General features: G+C 37.4%; 1 protein-coding gene across 3 annotated transcripts; it reads left to right on the plus strand.

Annotated features, from left to right (window-relative positions):
• The first annotated feature begins 2,326 nt into the window (after positions 1-2,326).
• itpkb (inositol-trisphosphate 3-kinase B) lies at positions 2,327-26,620 on the plus strand. Of its 3 annotated transcripts, none has more exons than XM_077510032.1 (12): positions 2,327-2,713; positions 4,780-5,085; positions 5,214-5,367; positions 6,418-6,684; positions 8,233-9,030; positions 17,855-17,954; positions 19,171-19,208; positions 19,294-19,469; positions 22,574-22,778; positions 24,022-24,123; positions 24,218-24,289; positions 24,874-26,620. In XM_077510032.1, the coding sequence occupies exons 2-12, from the start codon at positions 5,039-5,041 to the stop codon at positions 25,081-25,083; spliced, it is 2,169 nt and encodes a 722-aa protein (XP_077366158.1). In that variant the 5' UTR covers positions 2,327-2,713; positions 4,780-5,038; the 3' UTR covers positions 25,084-26,620. The 3 variants fall into 3 exon arrangements, with proteins under 3 accessions (XP_077366158.1, XP_077366157.1, XP_077366159.1); XM_077510031.1 differs by having other exon boundaries at positions 4,930-5,085; XM_077510033.1 differs by having other exon boundaries at positions 4,930-5,085; positions 19,294-19,464; positions 24,874-25,022.
• Positions 26,621-27,219: the final 599 nt, after the last annotated feature.

Raw genomic sequence — 27,219 nt, forward strand, 5'->3', positions numbered from 1 at the left:
GTGCAACTTCTGTCATATATTGTAGATTGACTTCCACTTTGTTACATATCCCATACAAGCCTATGGTTTCTATATGTTATTTTCTTATTTAGCACTTCAAAAAGTTTGGTATATTACATAAGCAGAGCACATGAAAGAAAACATTGACCCGGATTGACCCTAAAACATTTGTGGGACTTAAAAGTCATTTTGTGAGCAGTTGTCACCTAAATTGAATCCAAAAGTCTCAATTTGGACATCTTTGTAAGTGCAAAAATAGTTGAAGAAAAAAAATAAGGATTTGCTTTTAACAAAATGTCGAGAGCGCAGTCGGAGATGACGACATGAAAACTGTTACGTGATTGAGTATTTTAGCAGTTCCCCATTTTTTTCCTGGAGATTTTTATTTTTTTTTCAGATCAGGTTTCACTTCGGAAACAGAGTAACGCAGACACTTCTCCGTTTTGAACATAAAAGTAAAACTAAAATAAACTGTCAACAATGTACTGTAATTGAGAAGTCGACATTAATCAAGTCGTCTTTATTTATATGATAGTATAAGCAGTAAACATATTGATTTGATTATTGTGCTCTCCTTCTATTACCAACCAAAACAGTTTCTTAATTTATTGTTTGTTATGTGTTCTGCAGCCACACAAATCTATGCTTCCATTACTGGCATCTTTTATTTGCAGTTTCAATCTTGGTGTTCATTGTTTTGGCTCAACTGGTTGCGGCCTCTCCGTATGCAGTTTTAGGGGAGGCGGTCGGATGCATACCCGACTTTTCAGGTCCCCTGACCAGGCCTCGGGGATGGCGAGTGCATCCATTCGCCCGGTCTCATTTTCACAAGGAAGTTGGAGCCTGCAGCAAAAAAAAAAAAAAGGTGCGGTGCCTCCTGGGCTTGACAGTCTTGTCAATCACACGAACGACTCTTCACAATGAGGACACGTACGATTCACACCCACCTGCACGCCAACAGGCATGACTTCAGTGAGTGAGGCCAACACACGTTTTTGTAAACGTAAACAAGTGCAATGAAGCTAATGGACACATTTTTGTAAACATCAAATGCAATTTAGAGTCTTTGATGAGATGTAACCAAAATTGACAGATTTTTAAGCAAAATTTGCCTTAAAAAAAGAAAAAAGGAAAAAAAGGATGCTGCAATATAATCACAAAATCTATTATATATATATATATATATATATATATATATATATATATATAATGTTTAACACATTCACTGCCAGCCCAGCAAAAATGCATTATTTGACGTCTTTTTCCGTCAATGGCAGTCAATGAGTTAAAGAACTGTGTTTGTTAGTAGTCACTTTAGAGTCCTCAGTGAACCTAACATAGAGGACTACATATTTTTATAAACATCACATGTGATTTTAGAATCTGGGGATGAACCCAACATGGAAGTTTATGTAAACATCCAAATAAGGTTACACTTTTTTTAAGCATTAGATTGCATGTAGCTATTCACTATGTAAATGATCAGAAAGCATGTTGTGACTTTTATTTCCTCTTTCAAACACTCGTTTATGTTTAAAAGACACATGTCATGTATGTTAGGTTTATTAAAAATGACTCCAATTTAGTTTTGAAAATAAGACTATTTTCTTCTTAAGTCAATTACGAGTTTTCAGTGATGACTGTAACTCGTGAATCTTCAAAAACAACAACAACAACAACAACAACAACAAAACACTCCTACCACTAACACCTGTTTCCCAGGTGAGGTAAAGTTTTTGTTGTTGATAATGGTTCCCCTGTAATTAAACTCGACTTGTATAACGATCATTTGACCAACTTCACTAATTGTGCCAGTGGGCGTTGCCACAATGTTCCAATTAATGAACGCGTACGTACGTGCGCGCGCAACCATGAAGGCGAACGCTTGCGACCATGTGCGTGCGCGCACACGCGCCCGTGTTGTTTGTGTGTGCGCGCACGCGCGCGCCTCCCCCGTCACTTCCGGCTTCGCGGGGCGGATAACTCTAAATTTGGTTTTGAAAATAAGGTTTACTGAAGACTATTTTCTTCGTGTAAATATATAAGTCAATTCCGAGTTTTCAGTGATGACTGTTACTCGTTGTGAATCTTTAAAAAAAAAAAAAAACACTGTTCTGTAATTAAAGTCGACTTGTATAACGATCATTTTACCAACTTCACTAATTGTGCCAGTGGGCGTTGCCACAATGTCGCCAACCATCACTTTTATCAAACCCGTAATGTAATGAACGCGTACGTGCGCGCGCGCAAGCAAGCAAGAGGGCGAACGTTTGCGACCATGTGCGTGCGCGCGCACGTTCCCGTCTTGTTTTGTGTGTCTGTTGCGCGCGCGCCTCTCCAGCCCGCCACTTCCGGCTTCTCGGGGCGGATGGCGGTCCTCCGCACACAGGCGGGCGGGCGGCTGACTTTTCGTGGATGGAGTTGGCGAGCTGTTCACATGGCGCCGGACACCTCCCGAGGGCCGGGCGTCGTCACGTCGGCCGGCTTGTAGCGATAACCAGCGTGGGGGACAGCCGTCGAGGAAAGGAGGACGCTTCTTGTAGTTTGCGTGGCAGTTTTTTCGCGTTGCGAGCGTGACCAAGTTAAGACGCCCCCTCACAACGTAGTAGCGAGGCTGTGTTGACATCGACAAAGAACTACTTGTTCCTTCTTGAGTCGAATTAACTCCATGAATTCGTACTGGAGGAGTTTTTTTTGAGTGACAGTTCGTAAGGTAAGACATCTTAATGCAGTCATAAGGAAAATGTTGTTTTCCTCAATATGGAATCATCCAATGCATTAATGATTGTGTTTTATTGTCCATTATGTCGTTTACATACATATTACTGTGCTTCAAAAGTTAAACAAAAAAATATAACATTCTATTATGCTTATTTTTTTTTAATGTAAATTTCATTTGTTGTGATGATTTGAACAGACTTTTTTTTTTCTCTAAATTGATGTTTTTCTATCACTGACATGAATATTAACGTAAAGTAAACGTCATTAACACAAGTTTCCTATGCAGTGCAATTATTTAAAAACTTTTAGTTTGTCTCAAAATAATAATGTCGCGTCTACCTTCCAAAGTTCATTTTGTTTTACAGTACTAGTTCCACAAGTTTCCAAGAAAACAGAGTCATTTACATTTATTTGCTTTCCCTCTCACTCGTCTCTGAAGATGGCAACTGCAAATATAGACACCTAATATTTGGTTTTCAAATATTAAAATTTAAGTCAACAGAAAGCTTATGGTGAAATTTTACATCAATATTTGGATATGCAATACTGGTCTGCCTTCAAGGCGTCTGAAAGGTTAATAATGACAGACAGGAGGGGCCTCCCCCAAGGCAGAATATTTATTTTGTGATAAATTGCAAAAAAAAAAATAGTTTTGTTTGCGTCCATCCAGTTCGTTGCTTGTAAACGTTACCAGGCTCCGTCGAAATGGAAAGTCGTGTGTTTGACACTGACTGCAAACAAAAAAACAAACAAACTAGTAAGATTCCAAAAAGTCTTGCAGCCAAGAAACTGGCTTATAAACACTCAGCATTCCACTTATTTCTCTCTCGCTGTCTCCGTCCTCCCAAATCAACACTGCAACTTGGATGATTTTGATCATCCTGCAATAAATCATTGGAATATTTCCTTGAAACGCTGTCAGCCCGCCTGCCCCCTCTTTCGACGCCTCAAGGAGGAAAGCCGGGTGTTTATTCCCGACTTGTAAGCGGAAGAACATCCCGAGGCGCTTTTTTTGTTTTTGTTTGTTTGGCTGCACATGACGAGAATAACAGCGGGATTTAAATGAGGCTTTTGAAAGGCTTCTTCACATGCAAACTACTGATTAGTTATGGGAAAAAAATGTCTTTCTGATGCATTTGGAACTAACTAACAGCAGGTTAGTAAGACGACGAAGGTTCACGGCACGTGGGGACGACACGGTGCCACTAGAGATGTAACAATAATGGCGATATCGCGATATTAAAACTGCCACAATATATCGTCGTCGCCATGTCACGATATTAAAAGCATCTGTTAAAAAAAAAAAGTCAGGTTGGTTTCCATTTGTGCAGTTCTAGCACCCTCTGGTGGATAGTTTTTTACTGCAGTTTAATTTTCACAAAGCATGTTTTGGCCCTGTATACAATATTTTGTTTTTTTTAGTATGAGCTATTTTTATTTTATTTTTTTACAATATTATGACTTTTTTTTGGATCGCCAACCTCCCCTTTTTTTAACCGCTTATTCCTCACAAGGGTCACGGGGGGGTGCTGGAGCCTATCTCAGCTGGCTTTGGGCAGTAGGCGGGATACACCCTGAAATGGTTGCCAGCCAATCGCAGGACACACAGAGACGAACTGTTATAGTATTTGTGCATCACACTTTTCTTTCCACCATTACTGTCTGTGAATCTTTTAGAAACATGCCGAAATTATTTGAACAAAGCCAGAGAGATTTGTTTGAATTCGGAGTTTTACCAGTTTCGGTTTGCAAAACAAATACTGCAAGATTTCAGAGATGCTATTTTCTATGAGTAAAAGCTTGTTCAATAGATCCAGGTTTAGCCTCTAAATAGGATTAAAAATGTTGTTTGAGAAATGTTTGCCAGCTATTTATTTGCATTTTTGCAAGGCGTCTGTAGCGTTTTGATCCAAAACAGCATCCTAACAAATCTTTTTTTTTTTTTCAAACATTGCGAAACCTGTTTCCTCGCCTTCCTTCTCGTCGCCATCCCTCATCCTTGTCTCTCTTGTTATTTTTCCTTCCCCGCAGTCAGAACAATGCTATCTTTTATTTTAGGACTCCAGGAATAATCGCCGTCTGTGACGCACTTCGGGAATGGACGGAAAGTGTCGGCGTCTCTGCTGTTTAGGGAAAATTTGAATTTCTTTCCGCTTCCACTTCATTGTCCGTAATTTCTCTGGACTATCATTTTGTTGTTGTTGCCAGGCATGATTTGTAACCGGGCTGACTCTGGAAGCCGTTCACCTCCCTGCATTTTAAGGGGAACGAGTCTGATGTCCGCCCAGCCTTCAGGGCCCTTGGCCTGGCCGCGGGGATGGCAGCGTCTGCCCTAAACCGGAACGTCCTCACAGTCATGAACGGGTGAGTAGAAATCAAAACTTTTACACGTTCCCTTACTTGATACGGTATGACGACATGTCTTTTTTTTTTTTTTTTTTTTTTTTTTTTTTTTTTTTTTTTTTTTTTTTTTTTTTTTTACCCCCCAACAGCGGTAATCAATTTCACGTTCAGCAAGGTTCCACTGGTACCAGCTCCCGAGATAGCGGAACCAACACGACTGGTCGACCGGTGTTGCAGGTTCCGGATCGGGCCACCTACTGCCACCTTCTGGGTGGAGGTCCTTACACCCCGGCCAGCCCTCAGGTACCCCCAAGTCAAAATCGGGCTAAAAAGAAGCAGAATTCAGTTGGGTTTTTTTCCTGGCTCAAACTGAGGCAGAGGTGGTATCAGCCAAACTATGATGGCTGACTACTAGTGGTGCAACGGATCACAAAAGTCACAGTTCGGATCGTATTTTTGGATCAGCAAAAAAAAAAAAAAAAAGATAAAAAACATTTTGTCTTCATTTATTTAGTAAAACTAATTTTCCCATTAAAATAAATAAATACATAAATAAATTCTTAAAATCTAAATAGATATGTTTGACATTTGAGTTGAATCAAATGTTTTGGGTTTTTTTGTTTTGTTTTGGGGTTTTTTTGAATTGGCAAAAGTGTTTTATATCTGATTTTTTTTTTTTTTTTAAATAATAACGAAAAGACCCCAAAGTGCAATTTAAGTCTTACCGATTCAACATGTCATCATTAGTGCTTGAAATTGTGGGGACGTTTTGGTGTGGTCCCCACAAGTTCAGACCTCTTTTTGAGGGTCAAGACTTGGTTTTTAGAGTTTAGGTTTGAATTGGGTTATGGTTGAGGTTAGGGAAAGGAAATGGGGGGTAAGGTTAGGGAAAGGCATGATGTCAATGAGAAGTCCCCACGATGATACAAAGACAAACCTGTGTGTGTGCTCATGAAATCCTTCACCTTAACCGGATAGTTCAGAGTCTTGCCAGAGTTGTGACGTTCAGAAGGTCGGGAGACCAGAGGAAAGATCAAAGGAAAGAAAGATGAAGCAAAGTGAAGTCCAGCACCAAAAAGACACCCCGTGCCACCCACATGGTTCCAAAACCAGAATCTTTCAACCACCACAGAAACCTCTCAACAGATTAGGGAGATCTCAAGAGACCAGAGGAAAAACTAAAGAAAGGAAGAAAGGAAGGATAGATGAAGCAGAGTGAGATCATTATCAGCGGCTCAGGCTGGAGGTGGCGAGCAAATTAGGTGGAGGTGGCCGCCTCTGAATTTTGTACACAGGGAAAATAGCAGCGAAGGTGCACCTAACGACGCGTCTCGTCGTGTGTCAACGTCGCAGACGAGCCCCACCGGGACGCCGAGTCAGGCTTTTGTCTTCCCGCTCACCCCGGGCCCCAGCCCTCGCGCCCGCTCGCCGTCGCCTCGGTGCCGGGAGCTCCTCGGCGTCAACGTGGGCCAGCGGGTCCGACGACTCAGCTCACCCGGCGCAGGCGAGGAGGAGGAGGAGGAGGAGGGGAAGGAGGTGTCGGGAGGAGGAGAGAAGCAAGAGGAGCGGCGGCGCCAAGCGCAGCTGCTGCAGATTCATAAAGAGCTGCAGAACGTCGAGGTGAGACGAGCGGCAAATTTGAGTTTATTCATCCGTTTAGCTGTTTTCTTAGTAGTACAGCCAGGCAGAAGTTGGTCAATCACAAGACACAGACAGTGTAGACAATCAAGCATTCACGCTTGAGTTCATAACAAATTCAAAACAAACACATATCTTAGCCTTTAGGCTGCCAGTTTCAAGCTAATCCTAACACATAATGGGGAAGGCCATAAGCATGGCTCACGATTGGCATAAAATTAAAACTTTGACTTTAATTTTAAAGTAAACAGAGAGAAAACTATTTTTTTTGTCTTTTGTTTGTGGGTTTGCGGGGTCATTTCGTGTGTGTTTTTTTTTTTATTTTATTCAATTTTTTTATTATTATTTTTATATTTTTTTATGTTTTTTTTTTATTTTTTTGTATTTGTTTTTACGACAGCGTATTAGGGCCACATATAAATTATATTTTTTTGAAGGCTATGGGCAATATTCTGAGAAAAAACTCGCAAATTTGCCACTTTAGAAACTGGTAAATCTGCGAGTTTAATAAAGTGGCAGATTTGCGAGAGAAAAAAAACTCAGAAATTTACGAGAAATACATAATGTACTACTTGAATGTTTGCGCCAAATTTTGCAGTCGGGTTTTCAAATAGATTAACCATATGATGTTAATAGCAGTAACTTTCTAACAGTTGGGGTCTTTTTGTGTTTTTTAAAATTGTATTAGATTTTAAAAAAAAATAATTTTTTATATATTTTTTATTTTAATATTTTATTTGTTTTTACGACGGCGTTTTAAGGGCCACATATAAATATTTTCTTTTTAGAGGGAATGGGCAATATTCTGAGAAAAAAAAATTGCAAATTAGCGACTTTATAAAGTGGCAAATTTGCGAGAAAAAACTTGTAAACTTGCGAGTTTAGAAAGTGGAAAATGGCGACTTTCTAAAGTGGCAAATTTGCGACTTTCTACGTGTAGTTCTACGAGACGAGTTTTTTTCTCGCAAATCTGCCACTTTTTATAAACTCACAAATTTGCCACTTTAGAAAGTGGTAAATTTGCGACTTTCTAAAGTGGCAAATTTGCAACTTTCTATGCTTGTTTCACATGAGTTTCCAAGTTTTTTTCTCTCAAATCTGCCACTTTATAAACTTGCAATTTTACGAGTTTTTTTTTCTTTTTTTTCCTGCAAATTTGCCACTTTAGAAAGTGGCAAATTTGCGACTTTCTAAAGTGGCAAATTTGCGAGTTTTTTTTTCTCGGAATATTGCCCCCACCTTCGAAAAAAAATATTTATTTACTATTTTTTTTTATTATTATTATTATTAAAAAAAAATTATTTCTGTTTTATATGGGTATTTAATATATTTATTTTTTATTTTACTTATTGTATTTCAGCATTTTATTGACTTTTTTCATTTTTATAGCTGGTTTAACTCGATTTTACGTGTATGATCTCAACGTGTAGAACTTAGGACACGCTTGTTTATAAAATGTGCTATAGAAATTAAAATGGATTGAATAAAAATACCGAATGTCGTTTTCTCCTCTGCGTGCACGAGTCGCAGGTGAAGGGCAAAGTGGGCATCTTCGAGGCGCACATTTCCGGGATCCGCAACCAGGTGCTCACCGGCGAGCTCCAGCGCAGCCCTCGGTCTCCGAGACGAGCGGCGGCGCCGGTGTTCCAAGCCCCGCCCCCTCCCGGCCTCGAATGCTCAATGACCCAGGCCCGCCGGGGTCAAGTTCCTCCCGTTCTCCAAAATGGGAGAGAAGCAGCGCACGGGGGGCGCCAAAGCGGCGCCATTAAAACGATCGAAGACCCCAAGACGTCGTTTGTCGAAAACTGCCGTTCAGAAACCATCGAAAGCGCCCGGCTCGATGCGGCGCCCTCGGAGACCTCGGAAGCGCCTTCAGCCAAAGATGGAGGGATAAAAGAGGACAGCGGGGTGAAGGAAAACAAACAAACAGCGGGAGATGACGGCGATTCAAAGGAGCGAGACGTGAGCGCCGAGCGCCAGTCGGGTCCTGAGGTGCCGCCGCCGCCGCGCACGGACGCCGACATGTCGGGCGCGCACCCGGACGCCGCCGCGTCCAAGCCTCAGGAGCCCCCGCTCATCCCCGCCGTCATCGTCACCCAGCACGGCGTGGAAAGCCAACCTCCGACCCCCGGAGGGTCCGCTTCGGACCGGGCGGGCCCCCCGAGCCCCGCGCCCTCGTCCACGCGCTCCCTCAGGAAGCTGTCGTCCTCCTCGGCCTCCTCGGCGGGCTTCTCCTCGTCTTGGGAAGAGTCGGAGGAGGATATTTCCGACACGGAGCGAGCCGGGAACCTCCTCACCCCGGCGCAGCTCAGCTCTCGGCAGAAAGCGGTGAGTGAGTGTCAATCTATTATGAATAGCACGAATCGAGAAGAAGTTGCATATCGTTGTGCTGCTGACTCAAAAATGGGTTCGTGTTAATTTTGTCAATGAAAAGTAAACCAAATGAATTTTGTCAAAACACATTTTTCACCAGACTAAAACTAGACTAGACTGGACTAAAACCCTCATGAATAAACAAATGCCACTAAATCAGTATGCATTTTTGTCAACGAATGAAGACAAGACGGAAATGTACTTCACTTAACTCATTCAATCCCAAAAACGTATAAATGCGTTTTTTAATACTTTGTCCTCCACTCCCAAAAACGTATTTATACGTTTGAATACTTTGTCCTTCACTCCCAAAAACGAATTTGTCTTTTTTTTTTTTTTTTTATGCTAGAGCGTACAGAAGGCTTTGATGCAGCTTTTGACCTGAAGAGGTCGCTGAAAGCAATGGTAGTTGTTATAAAAAAAACGGCAAGCAGGTGGCAACAGAGTATAAGAGATCAACCAGGGCCATGCTGCATCAAGCTATTTTTCCCCGTGTTTTCAACAGGTTTGTGAATAATGATGAAACGTAGCTATATTCTAATGCTAATTGCTGCAAAACAGAAACGTATACAAATGTACTTTTTTTATTCCTGATGAAAGAAATTTTCTTCCACAATATTCTGCGGGCCTTGCAAAATCAGTCAAAATCCAGTAAAACAGCTGGGAGCGAAGGGGGTTGCTTCAGTCAAAATGGCGGCGAGTGAATGAGTTCATTAAAACTGGACTTAAAATCTAGCGACATTTTAGCTTATGAACAAAAACGAGACAAAAATTATATGATTTTGTAAAATCTTGTATCCGCCAATGGGACACGGTGAACGGTCAAAAACCCCCCAAAAAAGTAAATTATATTACAGTTCTAATGTAACATTAATCCAATGGCTATACCGTTCCAACAACAACGTTAATTCAACCGCTAACTCATGCTAGCTAACTTGCTAGCTTAGCATGGAGCCGTAGTAGCTACTTGTTGATATACCGCAAGTTGTTTTTCATCAAAAAAGACGAGAGAAAATTTGATGTGAAATAGTTTTAGATCCGAAACGTTCAACATAATCTGCTAACAAAAGTATAGCGGGAAAATGGACTAAATAAAAAAAAAAATCTAAAATTACACTAGTGTGGGTAAAGGACTTCCCATAAGTGTTCAATGTGCAGATTGGGCAAGTTATTTTCCGCCAGACTGAAAGGCAAAAAAAGTCTTGTGAGTAATATCGGGATATTTAATCATTTGAAAGTTTTCAGCGCCTTTGTGGTCATGTGAGGTGCTCCTGGGTTTTGACATTCACAGGAACAAAGCTTGTACTGTGTCTGACATCGATGTGTGTGTGTGTGTGTGTGTGCGTACACGTGCCAGGCTTCAAGTTCATAAAGGGCACACTCTGTGCTAGGAGTGTGACGATATATCGGTATCGTGATAAATCGTGATACTTTGTCTCCCGATAAATCATCGATGTGCCCGTGCAAGTATCACGATTTTTGTAGTGAATATACAGCCCTGATAACTGCTCCATTGTTCATGACTTATTGAGCAATTACTTGGCGGGCCACTAGGGGGAGCGCCTCATAAGCGTGGCAGAGAAATGGACGCAAGTCTTCAGGCGAAGAAGACTCATCAGCTTAACTTTTACTTGTGTTTATCTGTCCAGCAACGGACTCAGTTTGGTGTAAGTTTGTATGAAAAATATGTATTATATCTTCAATTTTAACATTTTAAAACATATTTTATGTTTCGAATTTTTGAAGCACGCAATTTCTAACGAATATTAATATTGATTTAATATTTAAGTAATTGTATTTATTTATTTTTACAATGTGACACAAAGAAATGATAAAAATAAGCAGTTCAGGAAAAAATATGTGCTGTATATCGCTTCTAATTTCCTCAATCGATTTGATTTTGATTTTGATTTTTTAAGCAGGCAAATAACGGCCATTACAAAACTGCGTGTGTCTGCAAAAAAAATAAAAAATTGTTTGTGTATAAAACATGGACGGCCCCAAAATTTTAATCGACCTATTTTAAAGTCGACTTGTTCGACTTTTTTTTTGCAGCCCTAAATGTAAGCTTTTTAATAAATTTACGTGCTGTTTACTCGTGTTCCACTCCGGTCCTGTAGGCGGCGATAATGAGGATTACAAAGTGGTTTACAACTTGTGCTTTCTTGGTGTCATCTCGTAGAAAGAAATCACGAAATACTGCTAGACATCTGCCTTAATTATTAACGAATACGTTGTTTTTTATCGGTGAGGGGATAACGCGCCTTCTGCACAATATTGTGACACCAAAACAAAGTTGGGTGTCGGATATCGTGTCCCTAAACAGATGTCCCGATGATCACAGGTGTCTTGGATTGCAATTTGTTTATTTTGGCGGATGGATTTGAATGGAGGCTTAGCGCTTGCTTTCTCTTTGCATATTTTCCACTGTCAGTCAAAAAACAAAACAGAACAAAACACAACAAAAAGATGGCTCCTGCTGCCCGTTCCACGACCGCCGAGATTGCGATCGCCGCCTGCCCACCTGCAGCTCGTTAGCTTTGGTCTGATGAAACGTGGAAGAGCCGAGCCCGACATGCAGCGACATATTAGGCGTGCTTGATCGCGCAAGCGGAATGCGGCGCCGGGGCCCGAGGAGCAAGAGAAGAGAAGAGACGAGCGAGCGAGCGCCGCGCTTTTGTGTTTACCGCTTTCCGATTGAACGATCGTCAAATAGTCCTGACTACTTTGATGACCCCCCCCTCCTCGCTTAAACGATCGAGTTCACTTTTCTTCGCATGACGTCGACTTTCAGGCCTGACGGTTAGAACACGACCTTATTTAGACATAGCCCGGCTCATCTTTTTTTTTTTTGACTCCTCCATCCGGGCACGGCTCCAAGATGGGAACGCGCACGTGTGCACTGCAAATGTTTCTCGACGATCGCACCTGAACGAGTTCATCGCCAGCAGCCGTCGCTTTGGCCTAGATTCCATCGACGGCCATGTTTTTTTTGTGTGTGTGTGTGTGTGTGTGTTTTGGAGACGCGCCCGAAGGCATCGCCTCGCCACATATCTCATCTTTGTCGCTAGTCCAGCGGAATGTTTGTACGCAACGTCCTCGTAAGAATGAAGGAAGTTTCCGCGTAACGCAACGCGACGTAAAAAAAAAAAAAATCCCGGTTCACACGCATCAACTCAAATGACCGAATAAGACTGTAGTTTGCATGCCAGGCCAGTAGTTGGCGATGTCATTCCATTCGTATTCGGAGGGTGCAAATTTTATGTATCAAATGTACTAAGCGTTATCGCCACATGTATTCCGATTAGACTGAATCTGAACGGCCAAACGGAATGAAAATGCTCCAAATAAACACCTCGATCGGAATGAAAAGGCTGAACCCGAATGGAATTTCATTTGGATTCACAGGGGCGGTATATTCCTTTCTTCATTCCAAACTGGCGTCATGTATACACAACATTCCGAATAACGCGCACATCTATTTAAAATTCTAAGTAATTTAGCTTTTTTTGTTTTCTACAAGGCCCTGGTTGATCTACTTTGCTCTGCTGCCACCTGCTGGGCGTTTGTGTAATAACCACCATTTCTGCAACCGTTCTTTGCAGTTGAGAGGCTGCATCAAAGCCTTCTGTATGCTCTAGCATACAAAAAAAAAAACCCAAATAAAACATATAAATACGTCTTTGGGACACTTAAAACATTTAAAAAAAACGTATTTACACGTTATTGGGAGCAAATGAGTTAAGCACATTAAACTTTTTTTTTTTTCTTTTTTTTTAGCAAGATGTTTCTTCAATAAAAGTGTTAACGCTATCAAAATTACTGTGCTAAATGACGAATTAACTTCATCATGATAAATCAGGTGAGCTGATCTGATTAAACGGAATTGGTCACGTCACATGTAAACATGTGACCACAGAGCTTCATTCGGAATAACTAAAAAGTCCCAATGTAAACCCGGCTAGTAGTGTCTGGAAAAAAAAAAAGTGGTTTGGAAACGATACAACTTTTGGCACGTAAGTTAATAAAGGCTGCACCCAAAGAATCTACCCGGTCAAACACGCACACACCCTGACGCGCCATCTTGTAGACGCAACAAATGTAACAAAAGTGACGCACGCACACAAACTAAAAACGCACGTTGCACTCAACTGTGTGCGCCGCAGTGGAAAATGTTCACTACCACAGCGACCCGTTGCTTAGCAACAAGCCCGTGACGTCAAACCGAGTTTCCCCTCTTCCAGCTGTGCTTGTGTGCGTGCAACTCTTTAACTGTGTGTAATATGTTTTTGGGACCATAGCAATATTTAAAATAGAATGTGTTGATAAATTTTTTGGGGAGCAAATGAGTTAAGATTTGACTTTTTTTTTTTTTTCCCCTTATCAACATCCGTGCCTTATGTCACGTGACTCGCGCTTTTTTTTTTCTCTCTCTCTAATAACTACCATTGTTTTAAGTGACCTCTTCAGGTCAGAAGCTGCATAAAAGCATTCTGTGTCCTCTAGCATAAAAAAGAAAACACAAACAAAAAAAGAAAAACATAAAAATACGTCCTTGGTAGGGAAGGACAAAGGATAAAAAAAAAAACGTATTTGCACGTTTTCGGGTTTGAATGAGTTAAATTAAAAGAAATGAAAGGGGACAGAAAGAAGTGCCCCTGATCAACACACACACAAAAAAAGAAATATAATAATTTTTCCCTCAAATTGAAGACTTTAAAAATGTATACTTTTGCAAAAATGCCCCCTAAGTACATTTGTAGGTGGCTCGATCTGAATAAATAAATATTAAAAGACATGCTGCACAATCTAGACGTGGCTTTCCCGCCTTCGCTTTTGCTTTTGAGTTGTTTACAGAGGACAAGGTCGTTCTCTCTCTCTTTTTTTTTTTTTATTTGTAGCCACCGGCGGATGTGGAAAATACTGTGGCCGAGGCAAAGTGGCATCCCCTCCTCTCCCCCCTCCTCCCTCCCCCTTCACTTCCTGTCTGCAAGAAGTTCCTCTGCTTACTATTTCCCCCCCTTCTCTCTCTCGCTCTCTCTCTCGCTCTCTCTCTCACGTCCCGGTATTTGCAGACTCATTTCATCCAATTAAGGAATTATTATGTTATTGTTGTTATTACGAACTCCTTCACTGCCCGTCGTTTTTTTTTTTTTTTAAAGCATAGTTGCTGATATTGGCAGTAGGAGTGTGACGATATAACGATATCGCGACAACTAATAGATTATCGATACGCCTTAGCAAGTACCGCGATATTTGTAGTTAATACGCAGCCACTATAACCCTCTCCATTGTTCGTGACTGATTGAGCAATTGCTTGGCGGGCCACTAGGGGGAGCGCCTCATAACAGTGGCGGGGAAATGGACGCAAGTCTTCAGGCGAAGAAGACTCATCAACTCAACTCAACTCAACTCAACTTTATTTATAAAGCGCTTTAAGAACAGGCGGGCAGCTGAAGTTAGGGCTTCTCGATTATGAAGAAAATATTAATCACGATTAATTTGGTCATAATTGGAGTCACGATTAGGACAAATATTCTTTTTTTTTTTGCACAAAGCAAGAAAATATTTAAACATGTAAAAAAAAAAAATATTAAGACAAATAAATTTCTTTGAATCACAATTATTATGCAAATTCCTTTTAGATCAAACAAGATTTATTAAATTATTAAATTAATTTAAACAACTAAAAATTGGTATTAATAATGAGTTTTAATTTTTTTTAATTTTTTTACAAAACAAGAAAATATTTAAACATGTAAAAAAAAAAAATGAAGACAAATAAATTTCTTTGAAACACAATAATTATACAAGTTGGGATCAAACAAGATTTATTAAATTACTAAATTAATTTAAACAACTCCAAATTAATATTAATAATATATATATTTTTTTATACAAAACAAGAAAATATTTAAACATATAAACAAAATAAGACAAATACATTTGGATCAAACATGATTGATTCAATTATTTAATTAATTTAAACAACCCCAAATTAGTATTAATGGTCTTTTATTTTTGTTTATTTTGCTAATTTTGCCAACTTTGAAGTATAATAATAGAAATTGTAATTGAATGAATTTCGGTGAATTGCACGCCCAAACCCCCCCCCGATGTTTGTGTCATTGTTGTGACCCCTGACGCCGATTTGCATGCCCAGATTGCCGGCGGCTAGTTTTTTTTGCCAAACAAATGACGCACGGTTGTTTATCGGACACGTGTTACTTGCGAGTAAGGAGGAGTATGGGATCGTTTGCTGCACGGATGATTAGTGTTGTCACAGAAGCTTAACGAGCGTTTCTCTCCGCGATGACGTGGCCGTCGTACTCGCTGTGGAGCGTCGTCGCGTCACTCGCCGCCGTCCTTCTCGTCACCGCCGTCCACCGACAGGTAAATGCCGTTGCACCCGAACCGCCAAAGCAGGGTTTTAATACAAAAAAAAAACTGCCAACATTTCAAAATAAATAAATGACTAAAAGTGAAAATAAAAATAGATATAAAAAAGATAATTTGAAAATTAAATTAAAAAATATGAATGAAAAAAAATATATATAAATATAGATATAACATATACATTCATATATAATATAAATATCATTTGTATTTCATTTTTGAATTATATTTTTTATCTTTGTTTTTTTACTTTTAGCCATTTATTTATTTATTTATACATTTGTATTTAATTTAGGAATTATATTTTTGATCTTTTTTATTTTTACTTTTAATCATTTATTTATTTATTTACAATTTGTATTTAATGTTTTAATTAGATTTTTTCTTTTTACTTTTAATCATTTATTTATTTATTTACAATTTGTATTTAATGTTTTAATTAGATTTTTTCTTTTTTCTTTTTACTTTTAGGCATTTATTTATTTATACATTTGTATTTAATGTTTGAATTTTGTTTTTTAAATTTGTTTTTATTTTTACTTTTAATCATTTATTTATTTATTTATACATTTGTATTTCATTTTTTTATTTATATTTTTTCTTTGTTTTTATTTGTACTTTTAGTCATTTATTTATTTATTTATACATTTGTATTTAATGTGTGAATTTTATTTTTGTTATCTTTGTTTTTATTTTTACTTTTTTTATTGATTTATACATTATATTTTTTTTTATCTTGTTTTTATTTGTACTTTTATTTGTTTATTTATTTATGTATTTATTTATTTAGTCATTTATTTATTTTTAATTTTGGCAGTTTTGGTCCATACTGTCGGGACGAAATGTTATTCAAATGAGGGGGGCGGTCCTAAGGGTGTCTCGGGTTGGACTCCGCCCCATTGCAAACTGGTATATATTTATATATAATTATATTGTTGTTTTTATTTCCATTTATATTTATTTTTGGGATTTAATTTTGGAATTATATTTTTTTATATCCGTTTTTATTTTCACTTCTAGTCGTTTATTTATTCATTTATTTTGAATTTTGGCAGTTTTGGGTCCTCCATAGAGGACCCGGGGCCTCTCAATGACTGTAAAATTCTCGAGGACGAACCCGACATGAATCGCATTGTTTGGAAAACGTGTGGAAAGGGGCCGGAGAGTCCGCGGGGAGGCGTCGCAACAAGTGTTTTTGACGGTTGCCAAGGGAAACCCTGTGGGCCGGAGGGGGGGGGGGGGGGGGGTGTCAGCGACAGCGTGTTCTGAAAATACAAAGTGGTGTTGTGGGAGGTTGGAAGAAAACTCCCTCGTGCTCAGGGACACCCAGCAGTGTGTGTGTGTGTGTGTGTCAAGTTGTGTGTTTTGCCATTCATTCCATCAAGATTAGAGTCGGAAAAAAAGCCCTAAAGCCTGAGAGGCTTGTTTTCCCCTTGAGATCCACTCAAGCTGCCGTTTTAACTGGCTCTCTTGTAACCTTTCATATGCAGCCTGTTCGGGTTTATTTGACATGACAGTGGAACCGATTTGCATGTTCACAGATTTGTTTTTGTTTTTTCCAGTACTTATTGATGATTTTTTTTTTTTTGGTGGTGGTCTGTTTATTTATTTTTTTTAAATCCCTATTTTTTGTGGAAAACATGTTTATCAGCATTTCTTGAAGATTTTTTGGGGGGTTTAAAAAAGGTTGTCACTTGATTTCTCAACTGATTGGTATCGGCTTAAAAAAAAAAGAAAAAAAAAGGGATACTTTACTTATTTAGTCATTTGTGACAGTCAAACATTAATATTTTGTTAATAATAAATTGGATATTTTCATTTAATTGCACAATTAAAAACACATTTGACAACACATTTTGCAACGTGCAGTCAACTGAAAATGACATCACAATGTGCTCAGGGCTCAGGTAACCAATCACAGCTCAGCTTGTGAATGTCACATGACCAAATCTAGAAACCAGGTGAGCTGTGATTGGTCATTGCACTGAGCACATGTGAGGTCATTTTCAATCGACAACAAGTGGCAATTTTTTTTTATAAGTATTAATTGTATGTGAAAAATAATAAAAGTATCAAATTAATTCTAGACAAAATATTAACTTTTTATTAGTATAATGGGCTAAATACGTGAAGTTTCCCTTTAAAATTTTAATAATTCCTAAAATCAAGAATACCTCTGACTCTTAAAAAATAAAAAAATAAAATAAAAAAAATCAAGTGATTCAAACTCAGACTCTGGTGCAGAAAAAAATATAAAAAAAATAAATGTGAGCGGGACATCCCTAGTTTAAAAAATAAAAATTGTTAGCATCGTTTTTTTCAACGGTGTTTGAACGTCTTTCTCTCACAGCACGTTTTTTTGTTTGTTTTTTTATCTTTGCAGCACAAGTCATGGAAGAAGATCAAGAACATGGTCCACTGGTCGCCGTTTGTCATGTCCTTCAAGAAGAAATATCCCTGGATACAACTGGCGGGGCATGCTGGTATGCGGGACACACAAGGACACTTTTTTTTTTTTTTTTTTGTATTTTTTTTGTGGATTAGAATTGCTTGAGGGAAAACATTAAAAAAAAATTCGTTTTTAGGTTGTTGTTTTTTTTTTAAACATAAAATGTAGTTTCAGTTTTCATTTTTTAAGAAGCATTTTCATTTTTATTTTATTTCATTAATGCCATTTTTTAATTTTAGTTTTAGTTTTTTCGTGAGTTTTAGTTAACTAAAATAACATTGCTAGGTTATGGGTTAAATGCAAAAAAAATAACTTTCAAAATGTTTTTAAGAAAAAAATAATAATTAAAAATTCAACTAAAATAACCTTGTGCATTAAATGAATTGCCAAAGACTAAAAGGAAGAACATTTTTTTCTATAATTCAAGTTAGTTTTAGTTTTTTTTATAAACATAAAATGTAATTTCAGTTAGTTTTGATTTTTTAAGCATTTTCGTTTTTATTTTATTTCATTAATGACATTTTTTAATTTTAGTTTTTGTTTTTTCGTTAGTTTTAGTTAACTAAAATAACATTGCTAGGTTATGAGTTAAATGCAAAAAACAAAACTTTCAAAATGTTTTTAAGAAAAATACAAAAAAAAATCAATTGAAATAACCTTGTGCATTAAATGAATTGCAAAAGACTAAAATGAAGAACATTTTTGGTTTAATTCAAGTTAGCTGTAGTTTTTTTTTTGTTTGTTTTTTTTTTACATAAAATGTAATTTCAGTTAATTTTCATTTTTTTAAAAGCATTTCGTTTTTATTTTATTTCATTAATGACATTTTTTGCCAAAGACTTAAAACGAAGAACATTTTTGCTATAATTATATTCAGTTTTAGTTAGTTTTGTAAACATAAAATGTAGTTTCAGTTAGTTTTCTTTTTTTTTTAAAGCATTTTCGTTTTTTTTTAAATTTTATTTTGTTAACAAAATTATTTTTTAAATTTGAGTGAACTAAAATAACCTTGGTGTTCCCATGTTGAGTGGAAAAGCTCAAGGTTGTAGCAGGTCCATTTATAGCATCCGTCCAGGAGGCCATGTTGACGGTGGTCCCTGGCGGGCCGCCGCCATCGGGGCCCTAAAAAGGAAGCGTGTCGCTCGGGCAAAAAAAAACAAACCAAAATGTCACGAGCGTCGGTCGGGATCCGCTCGACCCGGCTTGACCGCCGTCTCCGGTCTTAACGTTGCGTCGTCTCTTGTTCCCAGGGAGCTTCAAGGCGGGCGCCAACGGTCGCATCTTAAAAGTAAGTCCGGCGCGGTCTGACGGGTGTCGGGAAAGGAAGTGGAAGAAGAAGAAGCAGCGCGCTGACCGCCGACGTCCGTTTTCAGAAACACTGCGAGTGCGAGCAGCGCTGCCTGTCGCTGCTGATGCGGGACGTGCTGTGTCCGTACGTGCCGGGTTACCACGGCGACGTGGACAAGGACGGACAGAAGTACAACCAGATGGAGGACCTGCTGGCCGACTTTGACTGCCCGTGCGTGATGGACTGCAAGATGGGGGTGAGGTAAGAGGGACCAACGCCGTCGCTTCATTGCGTGGGGAGGAGGAATGGCAAAAAAAAAAAAAAAGAAAAGATGGATGACGTCCACTTCCTGTTTGCTTTTCCTCTTTTAATGATGTCATGCTATTCATTGAGCGCCATCCCTTCCTGCAGTGGAAGCTCGCACCGAACGATTTAAAAAAAAATAAAAAAATGTAATGCCATTTTTTTTCACTCAGTACTTAACACATTCACTGCCAGCCCAGCAAAAATGCATTATTTGACGTCTTTTTCCGTCAATGGCAGTCAATGACTTAAGATGAGATGTAACCAAAATTGATGGATTTTTAAGCAACATTTGCCTAAAAAAAAAAGGAAAAAAGGATGCTGCAATATAATCACAAAATATATTGGCACATTGTGTTTAACACATTCACTGCCAGCCCAGCAAAAATGCATTATTTGACGTCTTTTTCCGTCAATGGCAGTCAATGAGTTAATTGTAAGGAATTAGCGATATATTGGTCAGGTAATAAATCTATAATAATCTATGATAAAACTAATCATAAAATCATAATAATAATTTAATATAAATAAATAATAAATAAAAACACAATAAATACTAGGGGTGTTAAAAAAAATCGATTCGGCGATATATCGCGATACTACATCGCGCGATTCTCGAATCGATTCAGTAATTGGCAGAATCGATTTTTATTTTTTTTTTTTATTTTTTTTATTTTTTTTTTAGGATTCACACCTTGAGCATGGAAGAATGTTATATGAACCGCACATTAAGCCTTAATATTTTTATTTTAATGCTGTTCAAATGTGAAACAGATTGCAAACTGTTTGTGTACAGTGGCTCACGGTTATAAGCCTCAAGTTTTAGATAAATATATTCATACAAATCTTACAGTGTACATGTACAAATTTACTGATAGTATTTTCTAAATTTGAATGGAAAAAAATCGCAACAATCGACTTATAAATTCGTATCGGGATTAATCGGTATCGAATCGTGACCATTCGTATCGGGATTAATCGGTATCGAATCGAATCGTGACCTGTGAATCGTGATACGAATCGAATCGTCAGGTACTAGGCAATTCACACCCCTAATAAATACTACATTAAATAAATACAAAAATAAATAATAATAATTCATAATATAATAGAAATAATATACATATAAATATATATGTAAATATAAATTCTATATATATATATAAACATAAAAATAACAAAATAAATAGAATAATATATAATAATAATGATAATAATAATAATAATAAAGAAATAAATACAACAATATATAATAATAATAATAATAATAATAATAATAATATTATAATAAAACTAAGCTCAATTATCAACCCCAGATGATTTTGTGGTTTTCACCTTTTGCGACCTTGCAATTTAGTTTTTTGTTGTTGTTTTTTTTAACAGTAGTGTACCTTAGAACATAGTTAATAAATGTAACAAATAAAGATTACTACTTTCACCAATTGCGGGTAGAGCGTAATAACAAAAACACTGTATTAAATAAATAAATACGATCTTAAAGTAGATATAAATGACTTTATTCTATGCATTCTAATTACCTGAGAGGAAACTCGTGATAGATATATATTTAAAAAAAAATTAGTGTTTGCAGTTTCGAAGAACGAGAACAGAAATGACCTCGGGCGATATTGGCTGCTTGCCACGTCAACAAACATGTTTTTATTGAATCACATGCAGGCATCTGTTTGAGTACAAATTTCCATTACCCTTCATATGAATTATTAATAATATCCTGCAGAGTTTTGATGTGTTTTATTTTGATCTGATCCTTGGGAAAAAAATAAAAAATAAGTCACATATAACCGTTTCAACTCAGTTGACCGTTTTATGGCCACTTCCTCAGATCACATTGTCATTTTTGGCCCAAAAAAAATGTTAAAAAATATTTTACTAACCCTAAAAGTTACTCAATAAGCATACAGGACTGTGTCAGAAAATATTAGAATATTGTGATAAAGTCCATTATTTTCTGTAATGCAATGAAATAATCAAAAATGCCATACATTCTGATTTCATTACAATTCAACTGAAATATTGCAAGCCTTTTATTATTTTAATATTGCTGATTATGGCTTACAGCTTAATTAAGAAAACTCAAATATCCTATCTCAAAATATTAGAATATTTCCTCAGACCAAGTAAAAAATAAAAATAAAAAAAAATGTTAGAATCAGTAATATTAAAACCAGGGGTGTTAAAAAAAAAAATCGATTCGGCGATATATCGCGATACTACATCGAGCCATTCTCGAATCGATTCAATAATAGGCAAAATCGATTTTTTTTTTTTTTTTTTTTTTTTTTTTTTTTTTTTTTTTTTTTTTTTTTTTTTTTTAGGATTCACACCTTAAGCATGGAAGAATGTTATATGAACGGAACATTAAGCCTTAATATTTTATGTTAATGCTGTTTAAACATGAAACAGATTACAACCTCTATAAGACTGAAATTTCAGATAAATAAATAATACATTTTCATATAAATCTTACACTCTACAAGCTTACTGATTAGTATTTTCTAAATTTGAATGAAAAAAAAATCGCAACAATCGACTTATAAATTCGTATCGGGATTAATCGGTATCGAATCGAATCGTGACCTGTGAATCGTGATACGAATCGAATCGTCAGGTACGAGGCAATTCACACCCCTAATTAAAACAATAAAAAGATTGCAATATTTCAGTTATATCACAATATTCTCATTTTCTGACACAGTTCTGTATGCTTTAAAAAAAAAAAAAAAATTAAGAGCTGGAGTTTGTATTTTTTTTTTTTCAAAATTTTGACGCCGATATTTTCCCTTTTTAGTGAAAATGAATATCGGCTCCAAATATGGGTTATCGGTGTCCTTGACGAATAATCGGCATCGGTATCGGCCCAGAAAAGAAAAAAAAAAACATATCGGCCTATCTGTACAAAATCAGTCAAAATCCAGTAAAAACAGCCGGGAAGCGAAGGAGGTCGCTTCAGTGAAAATGGCTGAATGACTTCATCGATTGAATAATGGATGGATGAATCGCATCAAATGGTGCACTTGAACCCCGTCCGTTGATCCGCCAAGGACGTATCTGGAGGAGGAGCTGAGCAAGGCGCGCAAGAAGCCCACGCCGCGGCCCGACATGTACCACAAGATGGTGGAGGTGGACCCCGAGGCGCCGTCGGAGCAGGAGAAGCGGCAGCAGGCGGTCACCAAGCCGCGATACATGCAGTGGCGCGAGACCATCAGCTCCACCGCCACGCTGGGATTCCGCATCGAAGGCGTCAAGGTGGGCCCCGCGCTCGCTAAAACCACGTTTCTCTCGTGCGTGCGTGCGTGCGTGCGTGCGTGGATGGCCTTCAAGGCATTGATGTCACTTCCTGTTTTCTTTTGTTTTTTGTCCAAGAAACTTCCAAGCGTAAATTGCGAGAGGTCTGTTGGTGGCAGCTTGTTAGCATCTGGCCCTGACACGCACGCACGCACACACACACACGGTTATGACTATATAAGGACATTCGTGAATCCCGGTGGTCCGTTGCCATGACTCTCAAGGGTTATCCCCCAGAAACAGAAGTGCGCGTTTGTGTGTGCGCGTGCGCTCGCAGACCTGAAGCGTGTCGTCCCTCCAAAATAGTAACCGTGTTGCTTGGCAACCGCGCAACACCACCCGGTGAGTTTCCACGGCGGTTTGGGTTACATTTTTTCTGTTAGCTCGTCACGTGACATCGGGCTGGGGGGGGGGTATTTAAACGTTAAGAAATGTTCAAACTAGAGCTGTGCAATTAACTAAAATTCAATTACAATTTCAATTATTACACCCCACAATTACAAAATCGGCATAATTGTAAAAAAACCAAAACATAATTAATACTAATTTTTGAGTTGTTTACATTTGTACATTTGCACGTTTTTATTTAATAAATTTTGTTTCATCCCTAGGAACTTGGAAAATTAGTGTTTCAAAAATTTTTTTATTTGTCTTCATATTTTTTTTTTGTTTTTTTTTTGTTTTTTTACATTTCCACATTTTCTTGTTTCCTGCAAAAAATTACAAATATATATATATATATATTTTATTGTCCTACTGCACAGTGCACATTGTGCACTCCAACTTCAAGCCAACATAAATAAATAAATATTATTATAAATGGATATTATAAATTTTGTTCATCCAAAATGGAACTTACATAATTAGTGTTTCTATTTTTTTTCCCTTATTTTTAAATGCTTAAACTTGTTCTTGTTTTGTACCAAAAAAAAAACCAATCGTTTGCATAATCGTGATTTCAATGACTGCGAAAATAATCGTGATAATTATTTTTTCCAGAATCGAGCGGCCCTAGTTCAAACCTTCATAAATTTTATAAAATAGGTACATTACTGTAAAAAAAATAAATAAATAAAAATAAAAGCATGCAAAAAAATCTGCGAGACCGCGAAAAGTGAACCGCGTTATAGCGGCCGTATTGTCAAAAAAACAAAAAACAAAAAAAAAGGCGACGGTGCTCACCGTGGACACGTTGCGTCCGCAGAAGGAGGACGGCACGGTCAACAGAGACTTCAAGAGGACGAAGACGCGCGAGCAAGTCGCGGCGGCCTTCCGCGATTTCGTCAAAGGCAACAAGGACATCCTGGTAAGTAGGCGGGGCCACCGATCGCACGCTTGGCAGCTCATTTCCTCGAGTGCGATTTAAAAGTGCGCTTTCATCACATCATAATCGTTAACAGAGCGGCTACCGAGCCAGGCTGAAGGAAATCAGAAGCACCCTGGAGATCTCGCCCTTCTTTAAAACTCACGAGGTAAGACGCAGCTTTTCCTCCGCACGTTAACTCATTCACTCCCAATAACGTATAAATACGGTTTTTTAATGTTCTAAGTGTCCCAAAGACGTATTTATACGGTTTTTTTTGTTTTTGTTTTTTTTTGTTTTTTTTTATGCTAGAGCATACGGAAGGCTTTGATGCAGCCTCTCAACTGCAAAGAACGGTTGCAGAAATTGTAGTAATTACACAAACGGCCAGCAGGTGGCAGCAGAGCAAAGGAGATCAACCAGGGCCATGTAGAAAAAAAAAGCTCAATTACTTACAATTTTAAATAGATTTGTGAAAACTGATGAAAATTAGCTCTCTTCTAATGCTAATTGCTGCAAAAAAAGAAACATACTTTTTTTTCCTGATGAAAGAAGAGACTTTAATCCTTCTTTTGGTAGGTTTCCATGCTTTTATAGCAATAGAACACAATGTTCTGTGGGCCTTGCAAAATCAGTCAAAATCCAGTAAAACAGCCGGGATTGCTTCTGTGAAAATGGCGGCGAGTGAATGAGTTAATATTCTCGTCTCGCGTTTTTTTTTTTTTTTTTTTTTTTTTTTTTTTGGTCTGTCAGGTGATCGGCAGCTCCCTGCTGTTCGTCCACGACGGCAAAGGGCGAGCCAAAGTGTGGCTGATCGACTTCGGCAAGACCACGCCGCTGCCCGAGGGCCAGCAGCTCGATCACCGGGCGCCCTGGCAGGAAGGGAACCGCGAGGACGGCTACCTTTTCGGACTGGACTGTTTGCTGGACATCGTTTCCGCCATGTTGGACTCGCAAACATGAGCACTTTTACGCAGATTATTATTATTATTATTACTATTTAATCCCCAGCGGAAACACACGCACACACTCATGTCTTGGGACGTCAGATTTGTCTCCTTATGGGGAGAAAAACAAAACAAAAACAAAAAAACACTCAATTCCACTCTTTCATATGCAGCTTAAAAACGTTGGAGGAGCACAAACCCTTTTGCTTGAAATTGTTGCAGATGCGTATAATCTGGCAAGGACAATTAGGGAGGGACATCGCTAAAAAGAAAACCAAAAAATTACACTACGTCATTATTCACAAACAAGAATAAAGTTGTGTATTTTCGAGGAAAAAAAAAAGTCATAAATTCATTGCATAATTTAAAATGATCAAGAGCAACTTGTTCTTCCGTCAGTTCTCCTTGTAAAAAAAAAAAAAAAAAAAGTTATATTATGATTTTAACCCTGAAAATATTTGAGTTTTTATCAAAAAATAAATTTCAGTTTATTCTCATGAAAACACGCCTTAAATCTTGTAAATGTAAAAAAAAAAAAAATTCAATGTGAAAATTGGGCCAAAATATATAACTTCAAAAAAAATTATTGAAAAACACGACCTTAAAATTTCACAATGATTTTTTTAATATGCTGCGTACACACTTAAACCTCATTAAGTTACGACTTTAATCTTAAAAGTAGTATGACTTCATCTCAGAATCGTTTGATTTAAATCACGTAAAAATCTTATCCAATTTTATTCTCGTAAATTTTGACATCGATCTAATGTGAACTTTTTTCATTATAATAATTGACAGCATTTCATCAGAAAAATATATACCATCATTCTTAAAAATATTATATAAATTGTTTTGGCCCCCCCAAAAAAAACAGCTTTTTTTTTTTTTTTTTTTTTTTTTAATCTCGAAGGTATAAAACTTTTTTGCAAAATTATAACTTTAACTTTGACCATGTAGTGTGTTTTATTTAATTTTTTTTCAGATGTGGCCCTTGTAATGAAAATATCCTGAAGTCACTCTTGTGCACGAGAATTTTAAAACTGTAGCGCCCTCCAGTGGAGGCAAGAGGAAAGACAAGGATTTAAACTTTATGAAAGAAGGATAAGAATCCAAATGGTGCCTTAATCAAAATCTCATTGGATTAAAAGTAAAATTTTCAATAAGAGTAATAGAATTTTTTTCTATTATACTTTCAACATATTTGTTATTTTAACACGTCTACGCCCCCATTTTTTTTTTTCCCGTAAGAGTTTACTTTCCACTTGTGTGGAGATTTTGTTGTTACGTATGTTTGGCTTCGATGTGATGTCTAAAATTTGGGGGTTAAATGTCCAATCTTGCTAAATGCTGTGCTTCCCGATCCTGTTCATTGTCTGGACGACATCGTTTTAGTGCCTGCTGAACACGCTTTTTACCGTGCAACCTTATTTTCAACGACGGTGCCTTCGTGTCTTATTTCCCTCCATAGTCTTAAATGAGTGCACGTTAGTTAGCGTCTTAAAGCTTGTTCATCTCTATTTATAATATAATACAGTATATTTTGTTTTAACTGATGGCTTGGCTCTGTGGGTTCCTTTCATTGGAATTCTTTCATTTATTTGGAAATTTTAGAGGCCTTAAATAGTAAAATTACATGATAAACTCCAAGTGTATTAAATATTTCTATATTTTTTAAAAAGAAAAGAAATCTTCTTTTTTTTTTGCTGGTCTGTATATTTAGTATTTTATTGTTATTATTTGGATGCTTTACTTATTTAAAAAAAAAAAAAAAAAAAGGTCAGAAAGAATTGTTTCCTTGCATCTCCTGTCAAAATGTCATATTTTAATAATGATATAAAATAATTTAATATTTAAAATAAAAATAAAGTCAGAAAAAAATGTATTTGTTAAAAAACATAAAAAAAAAAAATAAATAAATAAAAAACACCCATTAAGTCCATCCATATCCTGTCCACAAGGTGGCGGAAGAAATATGAATTACATGCAATATAATGGTAAAAATAAAATACTATTTTCACTTATGTCATCTTTATTTTATGCATTACTTCGTTAAAAAATGCAAATGTACAATTAAAAAAAAAAAAAAAAACAATTCAATACGGTACAAAAACATACAATTTGTACTTAGTGGAGTTCAGCGAATACTCAATTT

This window comes from Festucalex cinctus, chromosome 21 (genome assembly GCF_051991245.1).
Source record: "Festucalex cinctus isolate MCC-2025b chromosome 21, RoL_Fcin_1.0, whole genome shotgun sequence".
In the NCBI taxonomy this organism is placed as follows: Eukaryota; Metazoa; Chordata; class Actinopteri; order Syngnathiformes; family Syngnathidae; genus Festucalex; species Festucalex cinctus.